General features: G+C 42.5%; 1 protein-coding gene across 1 annotated transcript in view; it reads right to left on the reverse strand.

Moving 5' to 3' along the window:
• Nucleotides 1-22,910, reverse strand: part of LOC126272119 (V-type proton ATPase subunit d) — a 67,311-nt gene extending 44,401 nt beyond the window's left edge. Inside the window, exons 1-3 of the mRNA XM_049974717.1 lie at nt 21,838-22,910; nt 21,585-21,756; nt 21,132-21,310 (exon numbers count right to left, since the gene is read on the reverse strand). Coding sequence (XP_049830674.1) covers nt 21,132-21,310; nt 21,585-21,756; nt 21,838-22,069 — 583 coding nt within the window. The 5' untranslated portion in view covers nt 22,070-22,910. The remainder of the gene's footprint in view (nt 1-21,131; nt 21,311-21,584; nt 21,757-21,837) is intronic.
• Nucleotides 22,911-25,691: the final 2,781 nt, after the last annotated feature.

Genomic DNA, 25,691 nt, shown 5'->3' on the forward strand with positions numbered 1-25,691 from the left:
GCTAAATCGATTAAAAGAACATAGCTGTTTTCATATTAAGACAGAATAGGCCCAGCACCACAAACCATCCAGCACAGCAATAAAGCAGGGGTGTTACAGATTGAGCCAAGTAGTTTCTCAACCAGCAGAGTGCAGAAATGTTGTCAGAAACATGACTAGATGTGGCGCCATGACACAGCAAAAAGAGAGACTATCTTGTTTAAATAGCTGTGACCTTAGCAGAAATTCACAGCCTTGCAGACCAATGATAAAAGGGCTATGCCGGGCACCATCACACCGAAGAATATCCCTCCTGCATTGTGGACAGCACTTGTTAGTGCCAAATCTGCCTTCTGGAACTGTCTTCGCTTCACTGGTGGGCCACTCCAGGGTCATGCTGCAGCAGCAGGAGCAGCAGCAGCAGCAGCTCGACTCCTGCCAGAGGGCAGTTGGTTGTGCAGTTGGGCAGTTGGGGGGTACAGCCGCCCTCCCTTCTATGCTGGTGTAGACACCTTGGTGCCGTGCACCACCACTCGTGCACATGACTTCCCACTTGGAGGTTGGCACCCTCTGCACGAGTTCCGGTCCCCTCCTGCATTGCGGACAGCACATACACAGTGTGGCGTGTGCAACTGGGCTATATATTACTGGTCAGTCAGTCAGAGTCATCAGCATTCTGGGGTATATATGTCAGAGGTTGCTGGCCGGATGATGGTCAACACCGCACCGTGGTTACCCACCTCACTACATGCTGCTAGGGGCATGGCCACCATACTGCAGCATCCGAGTGGAGCTCCTAAAGTTATAATAAAGTGATTGACTTTCATGTGAGTGCAGGCTTTTTCAGGGAATTTCATATATGAAGTCTTCACGGGTTGTCAGACGAGTAGCGTCATCGTCTCGTAGCAATGTTTCGAAGGAATGCATCTCTATCTTCAGGCGAAGTGTCAGGATATCGTCGGTCGCAGGCTGATATCTCTGCTGGACCGCTCTCCGCTTCCTCCTGCCAGCCAATCACGTGCCCACAGAATTGCCCGATGCACCTGGAGCTGCCAGTGGTTGGGGCGATGCATGTGCGGGGTTCGTGTCCCGGCATTCATCTCTGTCTGCTCCGTCCGTGGCCCTCGGTGGCACGGAACATTCTTCTCCGATTTTCCCAATTGCAGACTTTACTGATATGGTAGCCACTGTCACGGTTGATTAGGTTGTCGTGTAACCATATTTCTATGGACTCTTTGATTACTGAGTCCCAAAATCCGTTTATACTGCATATTTTCTGTGTGTCCTCGAAATCATAGGTGTGCTTCTAGTGAATACTATTTTCTGCCACAGCAGATTTGTTGGTCTGACCCAAGCGTCAATGCGGTGCTGTGAGATGCAACCCTGCATATGTCATATATAATGCATCCCACATTAGCATCCAATCTTGTACACGCCAGGTGCCATCAGACCTAGTGGATCCTTGGTTGAACTGAGAAGGTCTTTGATTTTTCCCACTGCGCGGAAAACGTCTTCACTTTATGTTTCTTGAGAATTCTCGCCATCTTGTCTGCTGGAGCACCAGCGTATGGCAAGAACGCACAGTCCATTGTTTCTTCTTCATCCGGTCTCTCTTCTCTCTTCTTGTGGTCGGTCTTCAGAGCTCTCCTTATTTGTGTCTCACTATATCCATCTTTCTCGAAGGTGTCCTTGAGTTGTTGCAGTTCTCCTGGCAAACTTGCCTTATCGCAGATGGACCTGACCCTGTGCACTAAGGTGTTGAGAACAGAATTGCGTGGCGCAGAGTGGTGGCAGCTGTTGGCATTAAGACAGAGGTCCGTGTGTGTTTTTTTTTCTGTACACTGCATGTCCCAGCATGCCGTCCCGCCTTACGATGTCCCGTTTTGGCAGGTTCCTCAGAACCGGAGTGAAGTTTCGGCCCTTGGACAGCACCTCTTGTGTTGGCCCATCAAGTTCGTTGTTTGTTAGATTATTGACCACCTTGTTGGGAGATTGTTTTTCTTTCTGCTGTTGCACTTCCAGAGGTTTAAGGAATTTCTTGTACTGCCTTTCGGTGGCTTTCTTGTTGGACCATTCGCCATTGGCAAAGGTGTTGCCTCCTATCCTGTCCCAGGTGTGTTCTGGGAGACAGGAAGCCAATCAGAGGTGGCAGGAAGCGAAAAGCGGTCCAGCAGAGATATCAGCCCACGGCCGACGGTATCCCGACACTTCGCCTGAAGATGATGGATGCATTCCATATAAACGTTGCTAGGAGACGGCACTACTCGGCTAACAATCCATGAAGACTTCATATATGTGATTGACTTGTTGCTACTATTTTAATGTGCTGACATCAGTCTGTATCTTCACATGGCCCATCACCGCCCAATCCTGCACACAAGTGACCCACCACTCTGAGCTGACTTTACAATACTTATTTTCTTTACTGTTGTTTGTAATTAATTGCAAGAGGTGATACCCAAAAATTAGCAGATTTCATTCTATTAATACTAAGCAGAAACTCCATATACATTTGGAATGCACCTCCTGTACTCTTGAGCAAGAAGCACACAGTCCTCTGTTGTAGTATTATACTGTTGATTATACTCAAGGGTCATTCCATGTCAATTCAACCAATCTGAGAAAATGTTCCCACTGATAGTCTCAGATCTGACTGAAAATAGTCTCAGATTTGACTGAAATTTAGCACGCCAATGCTACAAAGTGTGGAACACTCATGTACAAAATTTCAAGTTCCTCTGCCAATTAGTCCCAGAGTTATGACTTGTGAAAGAAGGTGGCATGACCCGGAAATTGCAACCTGCGTCTGGCAATCTATCTTCAGACCCAACATCAGGTCTTTATAACTTTGGAACTATTCCACACAGTCCAGTGAAATTTTTACAACCCAGTAGAATCCATTTAGAGAACACACTCCATGGATCAAAACACCAACAACATATTTCTGAGGGAAAATAAAAAATTCCAAAATGTGATTTAAAAAATGTAATATGTTAAAAGGTACATATTGTAGGTGCCCTCTATGCCAAATATAATTTAAGAGCTCAGTTCTAAGCAAAGAAGGGAAAGCAGAAAGGTGGAAGGAGCATATAGAGGGTCTATACAAGGACGATGTACTTGAAGGCAATATTAGGGAAATGGAAGAGGATGTAGATGAAGATTAAATGGGAGATTTGATACTGCGTGAAGAGTTTGACAGAGCACTGAAAGACCTTAGTCGAAACAAGGCCCCGGCAGTAGACAACATTCCATTAGGACTACTGACAGCCTTGGGAGAGCCAGTCCTGACAAAACTCTACCACCTGGTGAGCAAGATGTATGAGACAGGCGAAATGCCCTCAGACTTTAAGAAGAATATAATAATACCAATCCCAAAGAAAGCAGGTGTTGACAGATGTGAAAATTACTGAATGATCAGTTTAATAAGTCACAGATGCAAAATACTAATGCGAATTCTTTACAGGTGAATGGAAAAACTGGTAGAAGCCGACCTCGGGGAAGATCAGTTTGGATTCCGTAGAAATATCTGAACACATGAGACAATACTGACCCTACGACTTATTTTAGAAAATAGGTTAAGGAAAGGCAAACCTACGTTTCTAGCATTTGTAGACTTAGAGAAAGCTTTTGACAATGCTGACTGGAATATTCTCTACCAAATTCTGAAAGTGGTAGGGGTAAAATACAGGAAGCAAAATGATATTTACAATTTGTACAGAAACCAGATGGCAGTTATAAGAATCGTGGGACATGAAAGGGAAGCAGCGGTTGGGAAGGGAGTGAGACAGGGTTGTAGCGTCTCCCCGATGCTAGTCAATCTGTACATTGAACAAGCAGTAAAGGAAACAATATAAAAATTTGAGTAGGTATTAAAATCTTTGGAGAAGAAATAAAAACTTTAAGGTTCACAGATGACATTGTAATTCTGTCGGAGACAGCAAAGGACTTGGAAGAGCAGTTGAACAGAATGGACAGTGTCTTGAAAGGAGGATATAAGATGAACATCAACAAAAGCAAAACGAGGATAATGGAATGTTGTCGAATTAAGGCGGGTGATGCTGAGGGAATTAGATTAGGAAATGACACACTTAAAGTAGTAAAATAGTTTTGTTATTTTGGGAGCAAAATAACTGACGATGGTCGAAGTAGAGAGGATATAAACGGTAGACTGGCATTGGCAAGGAAAGTGTTTCTGAAGAAGAAAAATTGGTTAACATCCAGTACAGATTTAAATGTCAGGAAGTCGTTTCTTAAAGTATTTGTACGGAGCGTAGCTGTGTATGGAAGTGAAAAATAGATGATAACTAGTTTGGACAAGAAGAGAATAGAAGTTTTCAAAATGTGGTGCTACAGAAGAATGCTGAAGATTAGATGGGTAGATCACATTACTAATGAGGAGGTATTGAACAGAATCGGGGAGGAGTTTGTGGCACAACTTGACTAGAAGAAGGGATTGGTTGGTAGGACATGTTATGAAGCATCGAGAGATCACCAATTTAGTATTGGAGGTCAGCGTGGAGGGTAAAAATCGTAGAGGGAGACCAAGAGATGAATACACTAAGCAGATTCAGAAGGATGTAAGCTGCAGTACGTACTGGGAGATGAAGCAGCTTGCACAGGATAGAGTAGCATGGAGAGCTGTATCAAACCAGTCTCAGGACTGAAGACCACGACAACAACAACAGTTCAGACTGGTCAGTACTGTTGTGGAAAGTCAGTATGGAGGCAGAAGAGTGTACTAGTGGTGCTTTTGTTCAAACAAGTTGCAGGATTGGTAGGGCACAAGCATCTGAATGTCATAAAACAACATATGGAACAAAATGTGGCATTCACTTTGTACTGTATGATCTGGATGAATCAGACCAAGATTTGTTGCTATGGAGATCCGGGATACACCCTGTGGGCACAAGAAGTACAGTTCCAGGAAACTTTAGTGTTTGTTATCATCATATGAAAGTGTTTCTGGATAAGTATTCTTTCCTACAAAGAAGTTGTTTTGATCCATTTTGGATTCATAAGAAGACAGTGAAGCGTAGCCTTAGAGAAATTGTTATAAAGTCAGTACTGAAAGTGAATCAGTGCATGGGACTTAACATGAAACCAGGAGAAAAGTTATGTTCCAGGTGTATTACACTGCTAAAAAATAAAGAATCTTCTGATAATTTACATGGCAGTGACAAAGAGTATCAGCCACCTACAACCACAGCAGATGAGCAATTAAATACTTCAGTGACTGCTCTTGGTTTGTCCCCCATGAAGACACACAAAGTTGGGAAAAGAGACAGGCCCAGCTATGGTAGAAGAAAACTACAAGAAGCTCAAATGGAATTAAAACACAAAATAGCTGACACACCAATGGTGGAAGAGGAGGAACTATCTGCTCCAAAGGAACATAAATCATGCCAGAAATGCTCTGATTTAGACAAAATTGTGCATGATTTGAAAGAAAAATGTGCCATATTCACACGCCAGAAAATAGTAGCTATTCTCGCCCATGCACCTTCCAGCTGGTCTACTGACTACACTGCAAAGGAATTCAATGTTTCTACATATATGGTAAAGCAAGCTAGGAAAATAAAAGCAACCCAAGGAGTGCTTCCACAATTTCAGCAGGCTCAGGGTAAGCAATTGAGTTCAGAAGTAAAGGTGCTAGTGTCGAAGTTTTATGAAAATAATGACTACAGCCGAATAATGCCTGGAAAAAAAGACTGTAATGGTGAAAATGGGAAAGGTACGTGTACAAATGCAAAAAAGATTATCAATATACCGCAAAAAAGATTATCAATATACCGCAAAAAAGATTATCAATATACCGCAAAAAAGAGTATCAATATACCACAAAAAAGACTGTTGCTATGCAACATATCAGAACTATATGTAGAATTCAAGGAAAAGTATGCCAATACCAAAGTAGGTTTACCATCTTTTTTCAATCTTCGGTCAAAATCGGTTGTGCCTCTAAGTGCAAGGGAGACACACAATGTTTGTGTATGTGAGACCCATTAAAATGCTAAGCTGATGTTTACTTCTATAAAGGATTCTGGTCAGGATTACAAAGGTGCAATGAAGCTGCTAGTGTGTGACATCAGTTCCTACCAGTGCCCGATACACAGGTGAGAAAAGTGTCCCGATAAGGCAAATCTTGCAGAACACATGAACAACAAACTGTATTGTGAACTCCTTATGGGTGACAATGAACTTGTTTCTTATAAACAATGGACACACATGGATCACACAAGTCTTGAAACAAAGCAAAGTACTGTGGAAGATTCTGTTGAAATGTGTTGTCAAAAAATGGACAAACTGACCACACACAGCTTCACAGAAACAGCACAATCGGCTTATTTTCAGTTTTGTAAGGATAATTTGAAACAAGATGAAATTAAAGTTATACTAGACTTTTCTGAAAATTGTGCATTTATAGTTCAAGATGCCATCCAAGGACATCATTGGGACAACAGTCAAGCAACTCTCCAGCCATTTGCGATTTACTATAGAGGTGAATCAGGTGATGTGTCTGTCATTAACCTGTGCATTTTTAGTGACTGTTTAATTCATGACGCCATTGCAGTTCATGCCCACATTTGCACTGTCTTGGCATATGTGAAAAACAAGCTGCCTCACATACATATTGTGAAATACCTAAGTGATGGAGCAGCTAGTCAGTACAGGAACTACAAAAATCTCAAAAATTTATGCACACGTTACCAAGATTCTCAGATTCACTCAGAATGGAATTTTTTTGCAACAAGTCATGGTAAACATGTATGTGATGGTATTGGTGCTACCATTAAGCGCATGGCATCATGAGCTAGTCTGCAGCACCCTACAGAAGGTCACATTCTAACACCTCTTCAATTATTTACCTGGGTACAGAAAAATATCTCTGGGATACAATCAGTCTATGTTTCGAAAGATGAGGTGAAATCAGTCGAAGAGTTGCTAAAAAGCAGTCTAGAACATGTTAAAACTGTTGCAGGCACAAGGAGCCATCATCACTTCTCTGCAGCGAACTCTGACAATGTTCAGATGAGCAGACTGTCCGATTATAACAGGGTGTATACAAGGACAAGGAAAAAAAATTCCAGAATTTTTCTCGGATCTCTCGGTTAAAAATACATTTTCTTCCGGGTGAAAATACACTTTTTCTGTGTTAAGTGACAGTATACTTTCCCTCGGAACTGTAAAACGTATCCTTTGAATGGATATGGTTTTATACAGCAGCGTAGAATTTCCCTGCACTTTAGAAAGCGAAACTCAAGAGCGAAAAAACACGTTTTGGAAAGATTTTTGATGTGCAACAACATGTACGCTGCGTATTTTCATATCAAGAAAGTATAAATTTAAATTCCAACAACAGGAAAATTTAATGGTTTAAATTATTATACATAGTATTGCTACAAGAAAAGCAAAGCTTTCGCATATATTATTTGTCTGGAAGATTAATAAGCTACAAGAGAAGCTAAACTTTCACATGTAATGTTTATTTGTTTAGCGCATGTTACACTTTAAGATACATCACATAAATACGCCAGTAAAATTTTTAATACCGACATAAATCTCTGATCTTCTGGGCTAGAAATTCTTCTAAATGGCTCATCATCGAAGAGTTGGTTTTTAAAAGAGAGCAAACACTCTGTGAGATAGGAAATTCATAGTACATTCTCGCACATAGTTCAGCTTCCATAAAAGGAAATTTACTTTGAAAATAACGCTTTTCGAATAACTGTTGCGCAATATTTTCCCGCGACTTGTTAGAAATAGATTCATTTCAGCAGTTGCCAGACAGCGCCAGATAAGAGGCGTCATCGCACTTCTGCATCTATAGTGACATAGGAAGCCCTTACGTTCGTACGTGTAAACCATTAAAAGATCTTACTTCTTGTCACAAAAGAAACAAGACGGAAGAGGATACTCCAAGAGTGTCGAAATTTCGTGAACTGTACTAAAATGCATAGTTCACCTTACAGTGCACATTCGTATGTCCAGATTCCCAATGACGTAGGCCTCGACCTGATATGAAGCTTTTCAGTGTGGTTTTCGGGGCGTAAATTTTCTTTGAGTACCAGTACTGTATTATCTCATGTTTGGTTCTTTGTTATGGCATAATGCAATAAGCGCTAGAAGATGAAGACGTGCACTTGAAACGCAGCGAACAGTTGAAACTAGCCAATAGTGTGGAATTAAACACTTCGTTTCAGTGCCTTCAATGCCTCAGGAGGGAACCCTAATAAAAGCCAAATTTCTTTAGCAAACCGACAAAAATAACTACTGTTCTGCAAGGCGATTAATGCTTGACTGTCAGAACGGTGGAAATAAAAAAATCGGAAACTAGTAACATATTTTAGCCTTCCATAATTACGTGAATATATTTTAATTCACTTAATAGCTCCCAGCCACAGGAATCCGTCTTGTTTTCATTTGACGTGACAGCAGTAAACGAAGAGCAAACAGAAAATTCACTAAATGTAAACACAAGTCACGTGGAGACTACCCCCTCCTCCTATAACTCAGACTGCTCTGCGCATCAGGACATCAAAAATAAAAAAATACTTTTCAAAAATAAGTTCATTTTGTAATGCACAACTTTCTGAAGAGTTTGATACATAAAACAAATATCTTCGAGGAAATGTAAGACACGTTATTTGGTCTTAAGTGTGCAGTGCAGTGCCACGCCTCTTCAAACAACATTCTTATAGCGCACGTCACTGTATTTCGCTCCGTGGAACTCAAACATATATATTTTGTAATGCATGCCATCACACTATTTTAGGACAGTGGAAACTGAAACGTCCTGTAGTGACTATCCTGCTCCCAGCCGGCCGGTTTGACATTCTGCACAGCCCCTCGCAGTTAATACTGGATAGGATTATTTGTAACCAGGAGAACAAGAACTCTTCAGAAAATCTGGACTCTTTATTGTCTATTAGCTAATAACGTGTTCTTCTGTGTAACATAAAATTAAATATAGGATACCTAAAACCGGTACAGACAAGAGACAGGCAAGACAGTACACATTTCTTCAATCCTTAGGTCTTAGCGATTTTTCTCTCTAATCTTGGTACAACTTTACATGGCGTTGATTCCTTTCTGCGAAAGAACTATTACCTTATCAAAGTTCATCGAACTCTCTGCTACTTGAAATATGTAAATGACATTGTCTAATACTGAACAAGCATTTAATACAATAGTATCCAAGACTGGTGTGGTTTCTCGATCTGATTACGTCTATTTTGTCACTGTGTTCCGGATAAAACAAAATAGGCCTTTCTAATATTGCAGCAATTGTAAAACACACCAAATAACGACACTGTTTTGGCAATAATGACCATTTTTATAACACGACAAATTCATGAAGCACCAATACGAAATACCTATTTGGCCTACTACAAGCAAAAAGCTTTACGTTAGGAAATAGTTTGACATTTCATTCATGCGCTCCAGTTTCTCATGCACGAGACCGAAAAGTAGTAGAACGAAATTTTTGTATAAATTTGGACTCGTCGTGTTCTTCCATAATTTGCGTGATGTCCCTGTTTCTTCTCCTTCCTCGTTCTAACAAACAGTCTTGTCATCGCTAATTCTGTAACTATTCCTACCACTGTCAAAACTCATTCTCCGATTAACTTTACTAACCTTGCCACAATCATCGGTTTAGTTATACAGCGATTATTCACAGGTTAGGCATTATTACAAGTTTGTACAATGCGTTTCCCGAGCTACTTCCAGAATGGAACTTAAGAGGCTGCTAGCCGGGGACTGCAGCTGGCCCTGTCTAGTGTAACGATCTGGCCAAAAATTTTCTGTCAAAATTTCATTTTCTTGGATACACTGAGAAGACAATAAGTAATCTTTCTTACCTGTTGTTGTTGTTGTTAGTCGTTTATTTCCACTCTGGTAGTTTGAATCTATGGATTTTGCTAGTGATTATAACAACGCTAAACATTCGCAAACTGAATCAACCACATAAACAAGCAGCAGTTGGCATTCTCTGGTTGGGTTTTATTTCGCTCAGCTCGTATAGCCCCATTCCGTTTTGTCTGCAGTTGGTAGAGACATCACGTATAATATGCACGCATTCAAAAATCAACTAATTCATTCACAAATCAATTAGAATGTGTTCAAATAGCAGCAGGGGCGTGTTTCAAAATCATATGAATCATTGATAGACCGACGTGCGCTGGATGCTAGGTGATTTGTGAAACAAGAATTTTTCCCTCAAGAATATGAATTTGCCCCCTCCCCCCGAAATTGCGGTGGTGGTTGTTGGGATGTTTAAGGGGGACTAAACAGCTAAGGTCATCAGTCCCCCATTCCAAAAACAGGCGAGACGAAAATTTGCAGAGCAGGTAAAACCCCATGGGGAAGAAGACACCCCCCCCAGTCACTGAAAGAACACAAATGCGGCAATGAACACTACAGACAAGAAGAGTACAGATGAACACCAGACAGCAAGAAACAGAAGAAAAGAAGAGGGCTGGGGACTGGTTGACTGACCACTAGAACACAAAAAAAAGGGAAAGAGTCAACCATCTGACTACACACTAAAGTCTGCAACCAAAGATGAGAAACTCGAGGACATAAGACACAGAAAGGGAAAGGTGCAGGACCTCCCTAAATGGAACCATAAAAAGGACTACCACGGATAAAATTTAAAACGTCGTCAGCCATGGAGGCATCATCGCAAAAAAACCAAAGGCAAAGTGCCCAGGAGATTAAAAGACTGCCGGAGGGTATGCAGTCGGGAACACGCCAACAAAATGTGGGCGACCGTCAGCCGGGACCCACACCGACATGGGGGGGGATCCTCCTGACGCAAAATATGGCCGTGCATCAGGTAGTTATGGCCGATGGAGAGCCGACACAGGACGACAAGAGTTCCTGCGAGAAGCCCGCAGGGAGGACCGCCACACATCTGTCGTCTCCTTAACAGCCTGCAGTTTATTTGGCGATGTCCGGCTAAGCCACTCATCATGCCACATCCCAAGCACCTTACGGCACAACACCAACAGCAGATCATGAGCCAGGAGGCCGATCTCCAAAGCTGGGGCGTCGATCGCCCCTTTGGCCAGCCTGTCGAAACGTTCGTTCCCCGGGATGCCAACGTGACCTGGCATCCAAACAAAGACCACACGACCAGAGCGGGTAATGGCAAAAAATGACTCCTCAATAAAGGATACCAGAGGAGAAGAGGCATAGCAGTGGTCGATAGGCTGGAGGCTGCTCAGGGAGTCACTGCAGATGACGATGGACGTACATGAGCAGGAACGCATATGCTCAAGAGCGCGCAATATGGCCAGTCACAGAGCTCGTAGCAAAGTGCGTGGCAAGATGGTCAGCAATGGCAGCAGCGTCCGTGCAGACAGCGCCGTCCAGGGAGATTCCAGGGACACCCATAGGGGTCTGGTATCCATAAATCCGCCGAATCCGGGACAACACGAGCGAGGGGAAGACACGGGAGCCCAAGAATGAGACATACCTCTCCCAGCACTCCGGCTTACGCCGCGCAATAAGACGACGGGCCAAGACACGGAGCCTCTTAAAGGCGATGAGGGTCTCAAGAGACGGGTACCGCCTATGACGCTGGAGAGCCCGCCTACGGACGCGAATAGTCTCAGCAATCTCCGGCGACCACCAGGGTACAGCCTTCCTCTGAGGGAGTCCAGAAGAGCAGGGGATGGCAGCCTCGGCCGCAGAAATGATTTACGTGGTCAAGACACGGACCACCTCGTCAATATCACCCTATTGAACTGCGTGGGAGCACCGGTGTTCAAGAGGCTAAGGTCGAGCTGAGCCAACACATGCTCCACGGTACGACCGCGGTCATCGGAGACAGTCCCACCCCATAGAGGGTTGTGGGCACTGAAATCGCCCAGAAGCAACAATGGTGGCAGGAGTTGAGCCAGCAGCGCAGCCAAGACATGTCGGGGGAGCTCTCCATCCGGAGGAATGTAAACAGAGCAAACAGTAATAGCCGGCGAGAGCTCAACCCTGACAGCGACTGCCTCTAAGGGCGTCAGAAGGGGTACGGGCGACCTACAGACAGAGTGGTGAACAAAGAGGCAAACTCCACCTGACACTCGTTGACAAGCAGCACGGTTCTTATAGTATCCCCGATAACCGCGAAGGGCGGGGGTCCGCATTGCTGGAAACCAAGTTTCCTGAAGAGCAATGCAGAGAACAGGGGAAACACTCAGAAGCATCCAGAGCTCAGGCAGGTGGCGGAAATAACCACCGCAATTCCACTGGAGAATGGAAGCAGGAAGTGACTGGGAGATCATGAAGGCGACTAAGAGGCAGACAGCGCCTCAGAGCCAACGGCCGCCACCGGGGGAGAGTCAGCTGCGTCCATAGGAAAGGCCACGAGGGTTCCGTGAGGGCGAGATCTGCGGCAGAGGCGAGGATCTCCACCTCATCCCCGGAGCCAGAACTATTTACAGCAGGCGGTACTGAAACCGCCGGAACGTCCTTCTTCTTGGACACATTCCGTTCCTCCTCCTCGCATCTGTCCTTAGGGTTAGAGGGCTAGGAGAGCTTCTCTAAAGGAGCGTCGGAGGCTGACGACGACGCAGAAGCCCAGAAGCCCTATGACCAGCAGGTGGCGGAACCTTCAGCCACTGGCTGACATCCGGCTGGGTAGGAGAAGAAACGGAGGAAGGGAGAGCCCCGAGGGACCCCTTCCGCGAGAGAGGAACCAGCAAAGGCAACGCCGGCAAAGAAAGAGAGGGAGGGATTGAGCCCCCCCGGTTTTGGAGCATGTCACTCCCGAAGTAAGCGTGGGGGGGAGCAACAGAAGAGGGTTTGCCCCCAACTGCTAAGGGGGCAACAGAGGAAGGCTTGTCCCCAGACCCTAGGGCGGCAGACAGAGATGCACGGCCCTGAGGCCCCACTGAAGGCGACACAGATGAAGCAACAACTGCCGCTCGCGAGGGCGACGATAACGTGGCTGCAGCATAAGATGTTCGAAGGGAAACAGGATACAACCTTTCAAATTTCAGTTTTGCCTCTCGATAAGTAAGCTGGTCCAGGGTCTTAAATTCCATTATCTTCCGCTCCTTATGAAGAACGGGGCAATTCGGCGAGCATGGAGAGTGGTGCTCCCCACAGTTGACACATACAGGCGGAGGCGCACATGGAGAATCCGGATGAGAGGGGCGTCCGCAATCTCGACATGTGGCGCTGGATGGGCAACAGGAGGACATATGCCCAAACTTCCAGCACTGGAAGCACAGCATCAGGGGAGGGACGTATGGCTTGATGTCACAACAGTAAACCATTAGGCACCGGTGGCCACCCTGTTAGTCTTGGGTCCTCTATGTACATGACGGACAAAATGTACACCACGTTGTTCCAAGTCGGCTCTCAGCTCATCGTCGGATTGTAACAATAGGTCACGATGGTAAATAATCCCCTGGACTATATTTAAGCTACTGTGGGGAGTGACGGTAACAGGGACGTCACCCAGCTTATCACACAAGAGCAACGCCCGTGACTGGGCTGGGGAGGACGTCTTGAGGAGGAAGGACCCATTCTTCATTTTAGACAACCCCGCCACTTCCCCAAACATATCCTCCAGGTGTTCCACAAAAAACATAGGCTTTGTCGAGAGAAAGGAGTCACCATCAGTCCTGCTGCAGACAAGGTATTGTGGTACGTAAGGCTCCCGCTTGACACCAGATCCGCGTCCCTCCCATGGTGCAGTCAACGAGGGGAATGACAGAGGGTCATATTGCGCAGCACCAAATTCAACTCTGCCTCGCTTAGAGACGCTGGTGGCCGTGCGACCACCAGCTTGGTGTGATTTATTGCGCTTCATTGTGCCACATCCGCCCAGATGCCACCTACACCGAACGAGGGCTCTCCCCAAGGGCGCCACCCAGCCAAAGCAATGGGTACCTGGCAGATATCCCGTTGCCCGGAGTCCCCGTGCCCCAGACAAGATGGGCACATACTCCTTGGCATGCATGGGGAGGAAACAGCTCTGGCATCTGTAGTGCAATCCCTGCATGGTCAGGGGGCTACCACCAAGAGGGCACATGACGACCCCACCACAACGGACTGCCTACTGTGCTGGATTTTAGGTGTTGAAAGGGTCCACAGTTGTCGTAGGCACTAAGAAGGGGATTGCGCACAAGATGAGAAGAAGGCAACCCAGAAGACGTTGGGTGTAAATCCCGCCACACGACAATAGGTAGCATGCAAGATGGTGGTGTATGATGGACCAATAGAAAAACACCACGTAAGATGTCCTTCCCCAAATGGCACGCACTAACAATGGAAATTTGGAAAAATGGAGGTCAAACCCAAGAGGGGACCATCACATAAGACCGAAATGTTTGAGACTCCTTTTAGTCGCCTCTTACAACAGGCAGGAATACCACGGGCCTATTCTTACCCCCGAACCCACAGGGGTACCCGAAATTGCCACCCTGTTCATATACCCCGCTTTGCCCTCACCCCCATTAGATACAGGCCTGCTGCGCACGTGTGAATCTGACAGATTGGGCACGCCAGTAAAATTTTTCCGGGTACCTTGTGGCTGGTTGCTCCTACTTCTACTTACACAGCCAACAGCCACATTTCTGTAGCCAGAAGCAGGAGAAGGTACTAAAACCCTCTGACACATTCTGCTGTTGGCAGATGCTTGTACGAGAACTATTATTTTACATGGCGCATTTCCTTTACAATTTAAGTTTTATTTTTGTTTTTTCTCTCGTTCATGTTTTAATGCTGCAGTATTATTCTGCAGTAGCAGAATAAAGTAATATCTTTTGTTAGAGTATTGTTTCTTACCAGTCAGAATTACAAAAAATTAACTGAAAACTTAAACAACAAAAAATTCCCGAAATTCTAAAAAATTACTGAGTTTTTCCCGGTTTCCTCCTGGATGAAAAAAAGGTTCTTTTGGCTGGTTGATTGATTTAGGAGAGGAGACCAAACAACGAGCTCGTCGGCCCCATCAGATTAAGGAAGCACGGGGATGGAAGTCGGCCGTGCCCTTTCAAGGAACTATCACAGTATTTGCCTGAAGCGATTTAGGAATATGATGGAGAATCTAAATCAGATTGACCGGATGTGGGTTTGAACAGTTACCCTCCCAAATGCAAGTCCCGTATGCTAACCACTGTGCCGCCTCGATTGGTAATTGTTCTTTTATGGACAAACATTTGTAAATGGGGCAAGAATTTGATATAATGAATGCAGCAACTATGTGACACACTGAATACAACAGCACTGACTATAACAGTCTAGTTGTGAAGTGTGATCATTCTTGCAGTTGGCTGTTGTTAACTTATAGATTGTCTCATAGGTCACTGTTCTGTTTTTTGCATAATTCAGTTGAGATTGTAAGAGATGTCAGCATGAAAACGTCACATGTATACATACAAAAACCAGGTTACTTCACGAAATATAGCCTGGATGTTTTAGAACTATGGCTCACAGAAATTTTAAATGCAAAAATAAGCATGAACAACACTAAGCTAGGAGTATAAAATTCCCAAAGGAAGCTGGGAAGCTGATGAACTGGTTTTAGGGTCATCATGGTAAAACCAAAGTTGGTTAGCCAGTTTTTAATGCTAAAGTAGTAGTGTGTGTGTGTGTGTGTGTGTGTGTGTGTGTGTGTGTGTGTAATTTCATAAAGCAAATTTGTGATCACCATTTCTGTCCTTGAGCTTTCTTTGTATGTCATTCTGAAATTTGTACTAAATTTAATTACTATGCTCAATTTATTTCTCAATTATTGACAAAGTTTCACAACAATTAAAGTCACTCTAGTGTCAAACAATCCACAATTATCACAATAGATATTCAGTCAACTTCACCCTCAGGTAGTCAAATTCACCGTATTTGATGGTATCACTGAACGAACCTCACCGTTGGAAGAAGAAAACAAGGGCCACCATTTTCAACCACTGTTCCAGAACTACTGACAACAGTCGAGACTATTTGCTCATCATACGATCGTTACTTCACAGCACTGTTGCACATGCACTGTATTTCCCAGTGAATAAGTTTTCTTTTAAAAAACCTTGATTTCCAAATTATACTTGTGTTACTGCTGCATTGCTGTGGAACTGTCAGAGGGAATAATTAAACAATAATACAATAGCCACTGTGGAGGGAGGAGTAGTGTGAAGGGAGCTTTGCAATCTTCACACAATGCATCCACAATAAACTATTGTTGTGAATGTTGAAGTGAAATATGGAGGTAACAAAAGCTTAAAGCCTAAATGTAACAAAGTGCAAGAAACTTCCTTGTACACCTATAACAAATTACTATTTTATTTTATTGACATATATTGAACACACCATGCAGCCAGCACCATATTACATCAGCAGATTAGTAATATATCTGATGACTACAACAAAGTCATGTAAGTATACACAGAGCACATAGTAGCTCATAATTAGATGTATAGATTGCAATCTGTCAAAGACAATAATTATTTTGTAAGTTCTTGTATTTTCTGATGTAAGTACAGCGCTGATATTCATAGGAAAGAAATTAGGTGTTTCAGTCTGATCAGTATCTTGCACAAAGTTACTTAATGATCACCAAAGCACTCACATTTAAATCACTTTCTGCCTTTGAGTCACATAAAGTTGGAAAATGTTTAACACCTATCCTCTAGAGGTGACTGATATTAAGATACCATCTGCCAAATGTACAGTCCATGGAACACTAACTTCCAGAGTATGCAAATTGTTCATTATAGCACTGATGCCCATGTTTCTTCCTACACTACTTTTTATGCATTAATGACTTCACTAAGTTCAGGGAAGTGATTCAATGAACTGAAACAGGGGACAAGTAAGTGCTTGCTGTATGACGCATCCTTGAAATGATGTCCCTTGGCTAGTTTTATTGGTGACCTTGGTGTGGTGGACCAGAGAGAAAGTTCACTACAGTTGCATATACTACTATAGTTCAACCAGTTTTTGCATTATGTTCATAAAATGAACATTGTTTTCCTTCCATATTTTTGAGTGTTGGTAGCAGATTGTTACACTTTATGAGCTACATAAGATCAAGATCTTTTTCACTCCAAGCGGCTTTATGAAAGCATGATTCCCACTACCTCCGCCCTAGTGTGTTCTGAGGGAGGGAGTATGAATGTTCTGTTTAGAGATAAGGACAAAAGCAGGAGCTACCCGTATATTGTACGACAGTTTCATTTCAACCAGTCAGTGACTATTCGAATTGCGCCAGGTCACTCCCTTTGCACGCTTGCCCTGAATATGTAGTTAATATTTGACATTTCACCTTTTGGGTACCAGGTGAATGATGCACGAATTTAGAATAGAAAGGGGAATTTGAAGCACTGTTTAATCTCACGAACTGTGTTGTAAGGAAGTGTTAATGCTGATTAGTGACTTATTTAATGACACAGTTTCTAGAAACATGTGGTAATGGGTCTAAAGACACTCCTGTAGCTTAGATAATTTTTTAATAATGAGTGGTTCCAGAGTTTAAATTCCCTGCAGCAAATGGAACCAACAGGAAAAAGTGCCTAATGTGAAGAAGTATTTTTTTCAAGAACTGAGGATTGGTTAGTGCTGAAGGCACACAGTTTTTAACACAGCACTACCGTAATTTTTCTAATTTGATGAGTGCGAATTTAGTGTCTCAGGGGTAAAAAACCACTCCGTAACACATTTCACGTTTGACAAAGGATAGCATTGAGGTAGGATGCGGACTCCTTAAAGTATGGGCCAAGACACACTTTATCCTTGTTGTAACCCCAGAAGGAGAAATCTCACATGAGTACACCACATAAGTTTTTAGGTGTAGATTAGTCACAAGAATCATGCAGTTTAGGTTGATGTTATTGTACCATCACCCAATTTCATCTGCAGCACAAGATGCTGCTGACATTTGAAAATGAACAAGTTCTTGATTTCTAAGGTGATATTGTTAGTCCACTATAACAACCAATCATCATGTAATATGGTAACACTGTGCAAACTGTTGCAAGTATACCGGAGAAAGAAGCCTTTTCTTGTGCTTGTTACAGCAACCATTCCAGTCTTGTTAACATTCCAATCCATATGTTTGTTAATAATGAACTTAATGCAGTTGGCATTACCAGCTCTTTTCTTTGAATGTGTATGAGCACAATTAATTGTGTCACCGGTATCAGCAGGAGCAACTTCTTTGCTTACATTTCACTGAGGACAAACAGAAGTAGTTGTTGCAGACCGATGACATATGCAAGGGTAACAAATGACGTTAATCCTTGGGAAGGCTTGCTTATCAGTTGAAATCCTTCATAATAATGTATGTGGCAAGAAAGTGATACCAACTGAATTAAGAGATGAGGTGATTACATTCAAAAAGCCTTTTATACAGACTGTGACTATTTCTGACTTTTCGAATGTATTCCATTTCTAATGATCTTTACCTTCAGACAAATGTCCACCTTAGCAGCATAGCAAGTCAGTGAGGCACAGAAAGACTTCCAAGCATTACTTTTGCAATGCTTCAGGGATCACATCACCCTCTTGCCAACGTGTTCTTAGTTTAGGAACATGTCCTCTGTGGGCTGTAGTCCAAATTCTCTCAAGGCTAATCATCTTAAAGCCACAGCTTGAGAGTGTTCTGGGTTCTGCCATATTGTGTCAATTTACTGCAGGGGGCCATGAACATTTTTGCTGGGATGCATGTGAAAGACACTGTCTCTGATACTGCCACAAATTTCAATAAGCTTTGTCATATTTCTACTTAACTAGCCCAGTTATTTGGAGCAGAAGAGGGGAGCATGTAGTCAAAGTGAACAGAATGAGGTCATTATCTGACCCCATGGTATCTTTAAGATATCCCAGTCAAACAAATTAGCAAGAGATTGACACTTCTTTTAATAAGGTGAAAGTAGCATTGTAGACTAAGGTCATTTAATAATATTAGTTTATGAGCTTCCAACTGTGAAAAAATAACCACACTGTTTTGGTCTCTTGCCTCACAGTTCAATGATGCAGCATGGACATGTGAGGAGATTTTCTGTCATACATCATTTGATGTTACTGATCTCAGTGAACAGATAAATTACAAGTGAATAAATGAAATACTTAGTAGTTTTAGAAGTACTGTGAGAAGCTAAAGTGCTCATCACAGCACATGCAATATACCGCAATTTATTATTTTATATACTATGATTTGATGGAAGTATATATTACTACATAGTGAAACCCCAAAGACCACAGTAGCAGCAGAACCTAATTATCTACCTGCATTTCATAGAATAATGACAAATTACAACCAAAATCTGAAATTTGGGAAATACGGAAGCGTCCGATTCCACTCGTCTGCTTTGACCCATGACGTCACAAATATGGCGGAAACGACCATAAACCACAATTCCAATATGGCGCATATAAATTCGGTACGTACACATTATGAGGACGAAAATACATCAAAAAACAAACACACATACTTTCCACAAAAAGCCTAATGACACTAACGGGACAAGTGCGGGAAATAGGGTGTGTTTGGGTGGGGGCAAACTAAATATAAACAAATTTAGACACCCACCCCCATACAAAACCACACAACACGACGGAAAAAAAACCGACATCACAAAACTCCCCAAATATCACTAAACACAAGATCATCTGGAATCAGACACTTCCCTTGACCTATATAGCTCAACAGCAGCTCCCGATCCCATAAATTAGGATCAAACACTTTCCTTGGCCTACATAGCTCAAAAACATCCCCCGATACCAATATCAACATACACAGCCACACACTGGGATCGAACACTTGATCTGCACACTGTTAATTTTATCTGTCATATCCATTCCTGAACAAAAACAGCAACCGATTCATTGCACTAAAATTACCACACGATGTACAGCGAACAACACTAAATTAACCTTCATACAAAATCTTTCACTCACTGAAATGAATTCCACTACAAACACAGCCGACACTAACAATTCTGGATAATGAGCAAAAGCAAACTGAGCCCATTACACCACACAAACGAAAACCCTGAACATACCACCAGAGAGCACAACAAACCACAACACGAAGACATCTACAAACACACCACAATCACAAACCAAACTCCACACCATCATGACGTCACACATAACAACAGCCTTACGTCACGGATCAAAGCCGACGCGTGGGATCGGATGCTTCTGTAGACCCGAAATGTGATCATGAAGAGTTCATTATCAATTCCAGATTTTAGCATATAATATGGTAAAATATCTTTAATCATCTGAGTATCCATACTACTTGTAATTATGTAAGTTCATTACATCTTGTGTTAGATTTTTGTCAATTTTGATGCAGCATATTAACCAAACTTTTATTCATGTTTGGAACTGGCCACATTTCTAGATTAGAAGCCATCCTATTGAAGAAAGGTAAGTAGAGATGAAAGTTTGAATGGGAAACAATTCGCCACCATTGCTTCTGCCATCTATGTGAAATTGATCTCTACAGGTTTTTTCAATCGTCATAGAAAGCACTGGATGCTTTATGTATCAGTGCAGTAGGCCCACAACTCACCCGATTTATACTGTTGATTGTGAGGTTCTCGGATGTAAGTCAAGTCAAAATGTGGTAGCTTCTACTGTAACCATGCCATGATAATCCCTGAAGGGTTCCTTTAATTCTCGTGCTTATTGTATTTTCCGTCATCCTAATTTTGACTAGTAAAGTAATCCTACAACACCACATCCAGAAATTATTTTCTCTGTTGTCTTTTTGAGAACTCATACTTCTAATCCTTAAGTGACTACACTCTCCACATTTATTAAACACTGAAAACACAGCAGGCAGAGGGAGGCACGTAAGGTTGCTAACAGTGCATTTTTGGATCTAGACAAGCTTCCAAAACAAATGTGTCAAATTCCTAGTAAACACAGTTTCTGACTGTGACCGTCCATTGCCTTTTTTTTTTTCCTGGCCACACTGAAAGTCTCCATTCAGACCTCTGTCTCTTTGTAAATATTTTTCTTTATGCCTCCCTCAACAGTTAATGTAAACTGAGTGCTTTTATTTTCAATGTAATACTTAATTATGCTTGGCTATGTACAGAAAGAGGGCAGTTTTCTATATCTACCATACACACTTTAATCTTACTTCAATTAGTAGCTACGTGTCTAATTTTATAAATACAGAATACAGCTTTACCTACCTAGTGGTGTGTCAACCAAGACTGCACTGTATAGTTCTGCAGGTGTTGCAGCAACATGAATAGCCTCCATCTGTTCGAAACTCCCGAGTGGGTGACACTTTGGGATCAATTCTGATATTGGTCGCTGGTGTAAGGTTCCAGTGATAAGAAGAATGATGTTATCTATCATGTAGCTGTACCTGAAAAGTAAATATTTTACCTCACATCATCAATCGCTGTCAGAAAAATTCGATCATGCAATACAGCTTAGGGAGAGCGGTAAAATGAATCTTGGGGCTTTCCTAGCAACCTTCTATGCCATCAAAGCGCTGTGGGATTTATACGCTTAACTTCAACTTCTCGTCATCAATTTCATAATAATTCCGACAGGTTAAGGCAAATATGATCGATGCAGTATTCAATGTAGTTGTTAAACAGGGCAGACGAGAACTTACATGCTATACTGTTACTTACGTAATATAGTCCAGAAAAGTGGACAATGGTTCAACTGCATGATGTCTCATGTGCTGAAATTCGATAACCAATTTTTCCCTAAGCTTATCATCGATGACAGACACTTGGAGTGGACTTGGTTCATTTGCTAAGAAGCTTCCATAATCTGTGCCCTGAAGATGCAACTTCAGATCTGGAACAAGTTAAACTCCTGACAAAGGTATTCAGAAGTAAAATACGTCCAACGTCATAAAAATATTATTCATATATTTACCTTCAAGAGTTTCACATTGCACTAAGTTCAAGTAATCTGCCTGTTTCAAAATTCCACATTTGAACCCTCTACACAGGCCTTCCAAGTAACCAGCATCAATATTGAACATACACCCAATCATTTCGAATTTGTAAAGAAAATAACAATTGATTATATATATATATATATATTTACACTGCACTTCTATAACACTCGGCCCTTCCCACTTGCTCCACTTCCAATCAACTGTCATGTGATGTGTCAGAGACTTTATTTCACAAGCAATAGTCTTATCATCACGGTCTTTCCTCAATAAATTGTCATAAATAATTAGATATTCCAGTAAGATACACAATCAACGCACTCTCCTGTTTCTCAACGACAATATTTTTGTTACCTTCCGTAATTGTTTCGTAGCTTCCAGCGGACTGCGTCGTACCATAGTGTAAACCGCATTCCCACAAATATGAAACTTGCGCAAGCATCCCTGAACGACGGAGCCGGCAAGTCAACTTGCCTGTGGAAACAACCTAGCTGGCTCTGACCCCTATCCAAACGCAACGATCTGTCTGTGCATGCAATAAATACCTGTTAAACTTGTGGGTTCACAACACACAGTATCAATTTTATGCTGGCGAGTCATCGTGCATGCAATAAATACCTGTTAAATTTGTGCGTTCACAACACACACTATCAATTTTATGCTGGCCAGTCATCTTGTAACGGATATTTAAGTCCAAAATCAAAACGGAGTAAATCCTTCTGAGGCCAGCATTCGTAACTTATCTTCCAAAAAATGAGTTAGTGATAGAGGCAGATGGAACCATCTGCAATGGCTCCTTAAGCGACGGTAATACTCAAATATTAATATACTTGTCAAGTTACAAGGCGAACCGAACGATTGGCGAAATTGTTTGTGAACAAATATGGAATAGTACAAATGTACATGGCAGTTCCGTGACGATGTTACGAACTTCCAGGGATGGTGGAGAAGAGTAAAATGTACAAATCTGAGGTAAAGGACCTTGGTCTAGAAACGACCTAGTCGAAAACTATAGTTGAAAGTCGTTGTGATTCCTCCGACAGTGAAAAAACAGTCGCTGAGGCACGGAAGAGTCAACATCGCAGCGAGCTTACTGTGCACAAATATACTTTTCCTAGTGTACCGGTTGTGTGTTTTCGTCTGGGCTGGTTAGGTTCACGTGTCAGCTCTGTGTTCGTTCTTGCAGCTCACACATTGTTCATAAGAAGTGATTCAGTAAGTCCAGCGGCTATAATTAAAATGGAATCTAATGATGTGATCCCTGCTGATATCAATCAGGGGTCGTCTGTATTCTGGAAACGGGCCGTAACACTGAGCCAAACATGACACATTCTCCATGAACAGTACAAATTACAGATCAGCATCAGACAGGTACCATTGAAATGTGATTACGAGATCGCTGTTCTCAGAATTGTCAGATTGAAATGGAACATCATTCTTCACATGCAGCTGTCTCATCACATCTTCTGTTGCACAACACAAAGATACAAAAGTTAAGACATCATTCACTGTCATCATGGCAGGTACCAGCTTCTGATGCAAATTTGCAGATACTGATACGGGTGACCCTGCAAATGTTGCTTGCACTGTGGACATAGTAACTGAAGACAATAACTTCGCGCTACTTCTCTAAATGGCCATTGCAATGGGCAGCATATTCAAAAACAGATCAGTGCCACCATGGTCACTCTTTCAGAAAGCAATGCACTCCCTAGTATCTGCAGTAATAAAGCACAGAAACTGTTAAGCATCTTCTCGGTCTGACTGAGAGGTGGCCAGAGCAGTGGATTTTGCTTCATATTGAGCACTGTGGACCCTGAAAGGCATGTAACATATCAGAATAGCCATGCTTGTATTGACTGCTAGCAGGGATAATGCACATCAGTCAACAGATGTGGGTCTGTATTTTGTACTTGTAAAAGACAAATTGGTAATGTGGGAAAGATGCATCCAATAGCACTGGGCAGAATGTCCTTTGAGGAAAGTAAAGATTTGCGGGATGAAATTCTCAATATTTCCGCTGTTGGCAGAAACATATATAAAATTGAAACCAAATCTGGGTAGTCAGCAAATAAATTATGGTTGTCTGATATCCTTTGGAAGAGGAATTATGGAGGCTTACATTCTTAGTTTTCTTATAAAGAGGTGGAGAGTCATTCGAGATGTTGATATTGACTTATCTAATGAAGACATCCTTGCAGAAATGCAATACGAATTTTTACTCACTGACATGAGAAGGTTCCACAAGAAAGGCATTGAAGATGATGAGGTGCGGCACATTCCCACTCCTAAATGTGCCTTAACGTTTAAATCTCTACAACTTCCCCAATATGTATATCTGTGCGGTATCTGCTGTCTAGTTGCACTGTATAACCAGTCAGTTTTGAAATGCTAAAATTGCCATCGATGTTTCCATTTAACTAAACTGAGCCACAGTAGTGCCCATTGTGCTAAATACCCAGGAGACTGTGAGACTTCACAGTGCTTCCATAGCGGAGCATTGATGTTTACACTGCAACGCAAATCACGTTGCAAACGACCGTTCTTACCCAATTTATCAGCAGTACATGGAAGCCAAGCACAGTGAAGCAGACAGTACTTCTTACGTATTTGATACTCCGCCTCAGCATCCATTATTTGCGAAAGTTACAGCCGATATTCCTCTGTCTCGAGTGATCTCTCCCCTTGTGGCTGGCCTAAAATATATGGGAAAGCAGTGAGTTTGCCAATGGCAGAAAACAGACTCCATCCAGGGTTTAAGCATTCAGTTATATCGGTTTCAAGTCCCAGGTATTATAAACAGAAGACATTCACTCACAGTCCATACAGGCATGACCTATATAAATCAACTAAAGAATAGGATACTAGTAATTTCTACTGTCTAAAAGTGATATCTGTAAATGACGTTCGAAATATGGATATATGCGGTATATGTCTACAATCTGTGTTCCCAGTACTACATTCCTTTTCTTCTCAAAATTCATCTGTGTCTTTGCAATGTATCATCTGATGTCATTTTTCAAGGCCGACAGATTGTCTGTTTCTTCAGTAGTCCCAGAAGGCCGATACTTCTCCCCCCTTGTGTTTAATGAAGGATAGCCTAAAGAGCAGGGGCTAAAAAATTATTATTTTTGCTTATTTCTCTGCCTATCGTAGCTTGGATATTATACATCCAATTGGGCTTATACATGTGACTTTTGCTGTTTGTGTGCTAAATTTGGTTGAAAACGATCCAAGGGTCTGGGAGCCCCCCACAGCTTCATCTGCATACTAGTATATCACACATAATGCACGCATCTCGTTCTGCCCCTCTCTACGTCCATCTCGTTCTCCACCTCTCTGCCAAATTCATCCTCAACCCTCTCTCTGCCAATCTGTTCCCTCAACCCACAATCTGTGCAAATCTTCCTCTCCCTTTCTAGCAGTCTTCTTCTCAACATATCTGCCCATTTCGACTGACCCCTCTCCTGCAGATCTCCTCTTCCCCATCTCGCCACTTCTATCCTTCCCACCCCTCTTTCTGTCCACCTACTCTCCCTGTGTCTTTCTGTCTATCTCGTCCTCCCTTTCTTTCTTTGTACGTCTCCTCCAACCCGTCTTTCTCTGTACATCTCCTCTACCCCCTCCCTCTCTGTCTATCTCCATATCTCCCTTCTCTCTGACTGGCCTTTAAAATTGCTACACCACGAAGATGAATTGCTACAGACGCGAAATTTAACCGACAGGAAGAAGACGCTGTGATATGCAAATGATTAGCCTTTCAGAGCATTCACACAAGGTTGGCACCGGTGGCGATATCTACAATGTGCTGACAAGAGAAAAGTTTCCAACC

This window comes from Schistocerca gregaria, chromosome 5 (genome assembly GCF_023897955.1).
Source record: "Schistocerca gregaria isolate iqSchGreg1 chromosome 5, iqSchGreg1.2, whole genome shotgun sequence".
NCBI lineage: Eukaryota > Metazoa > Arthropoda > Insecta > Orthoptera > Acrididae > Schistocerca > Schistocerca gregaria.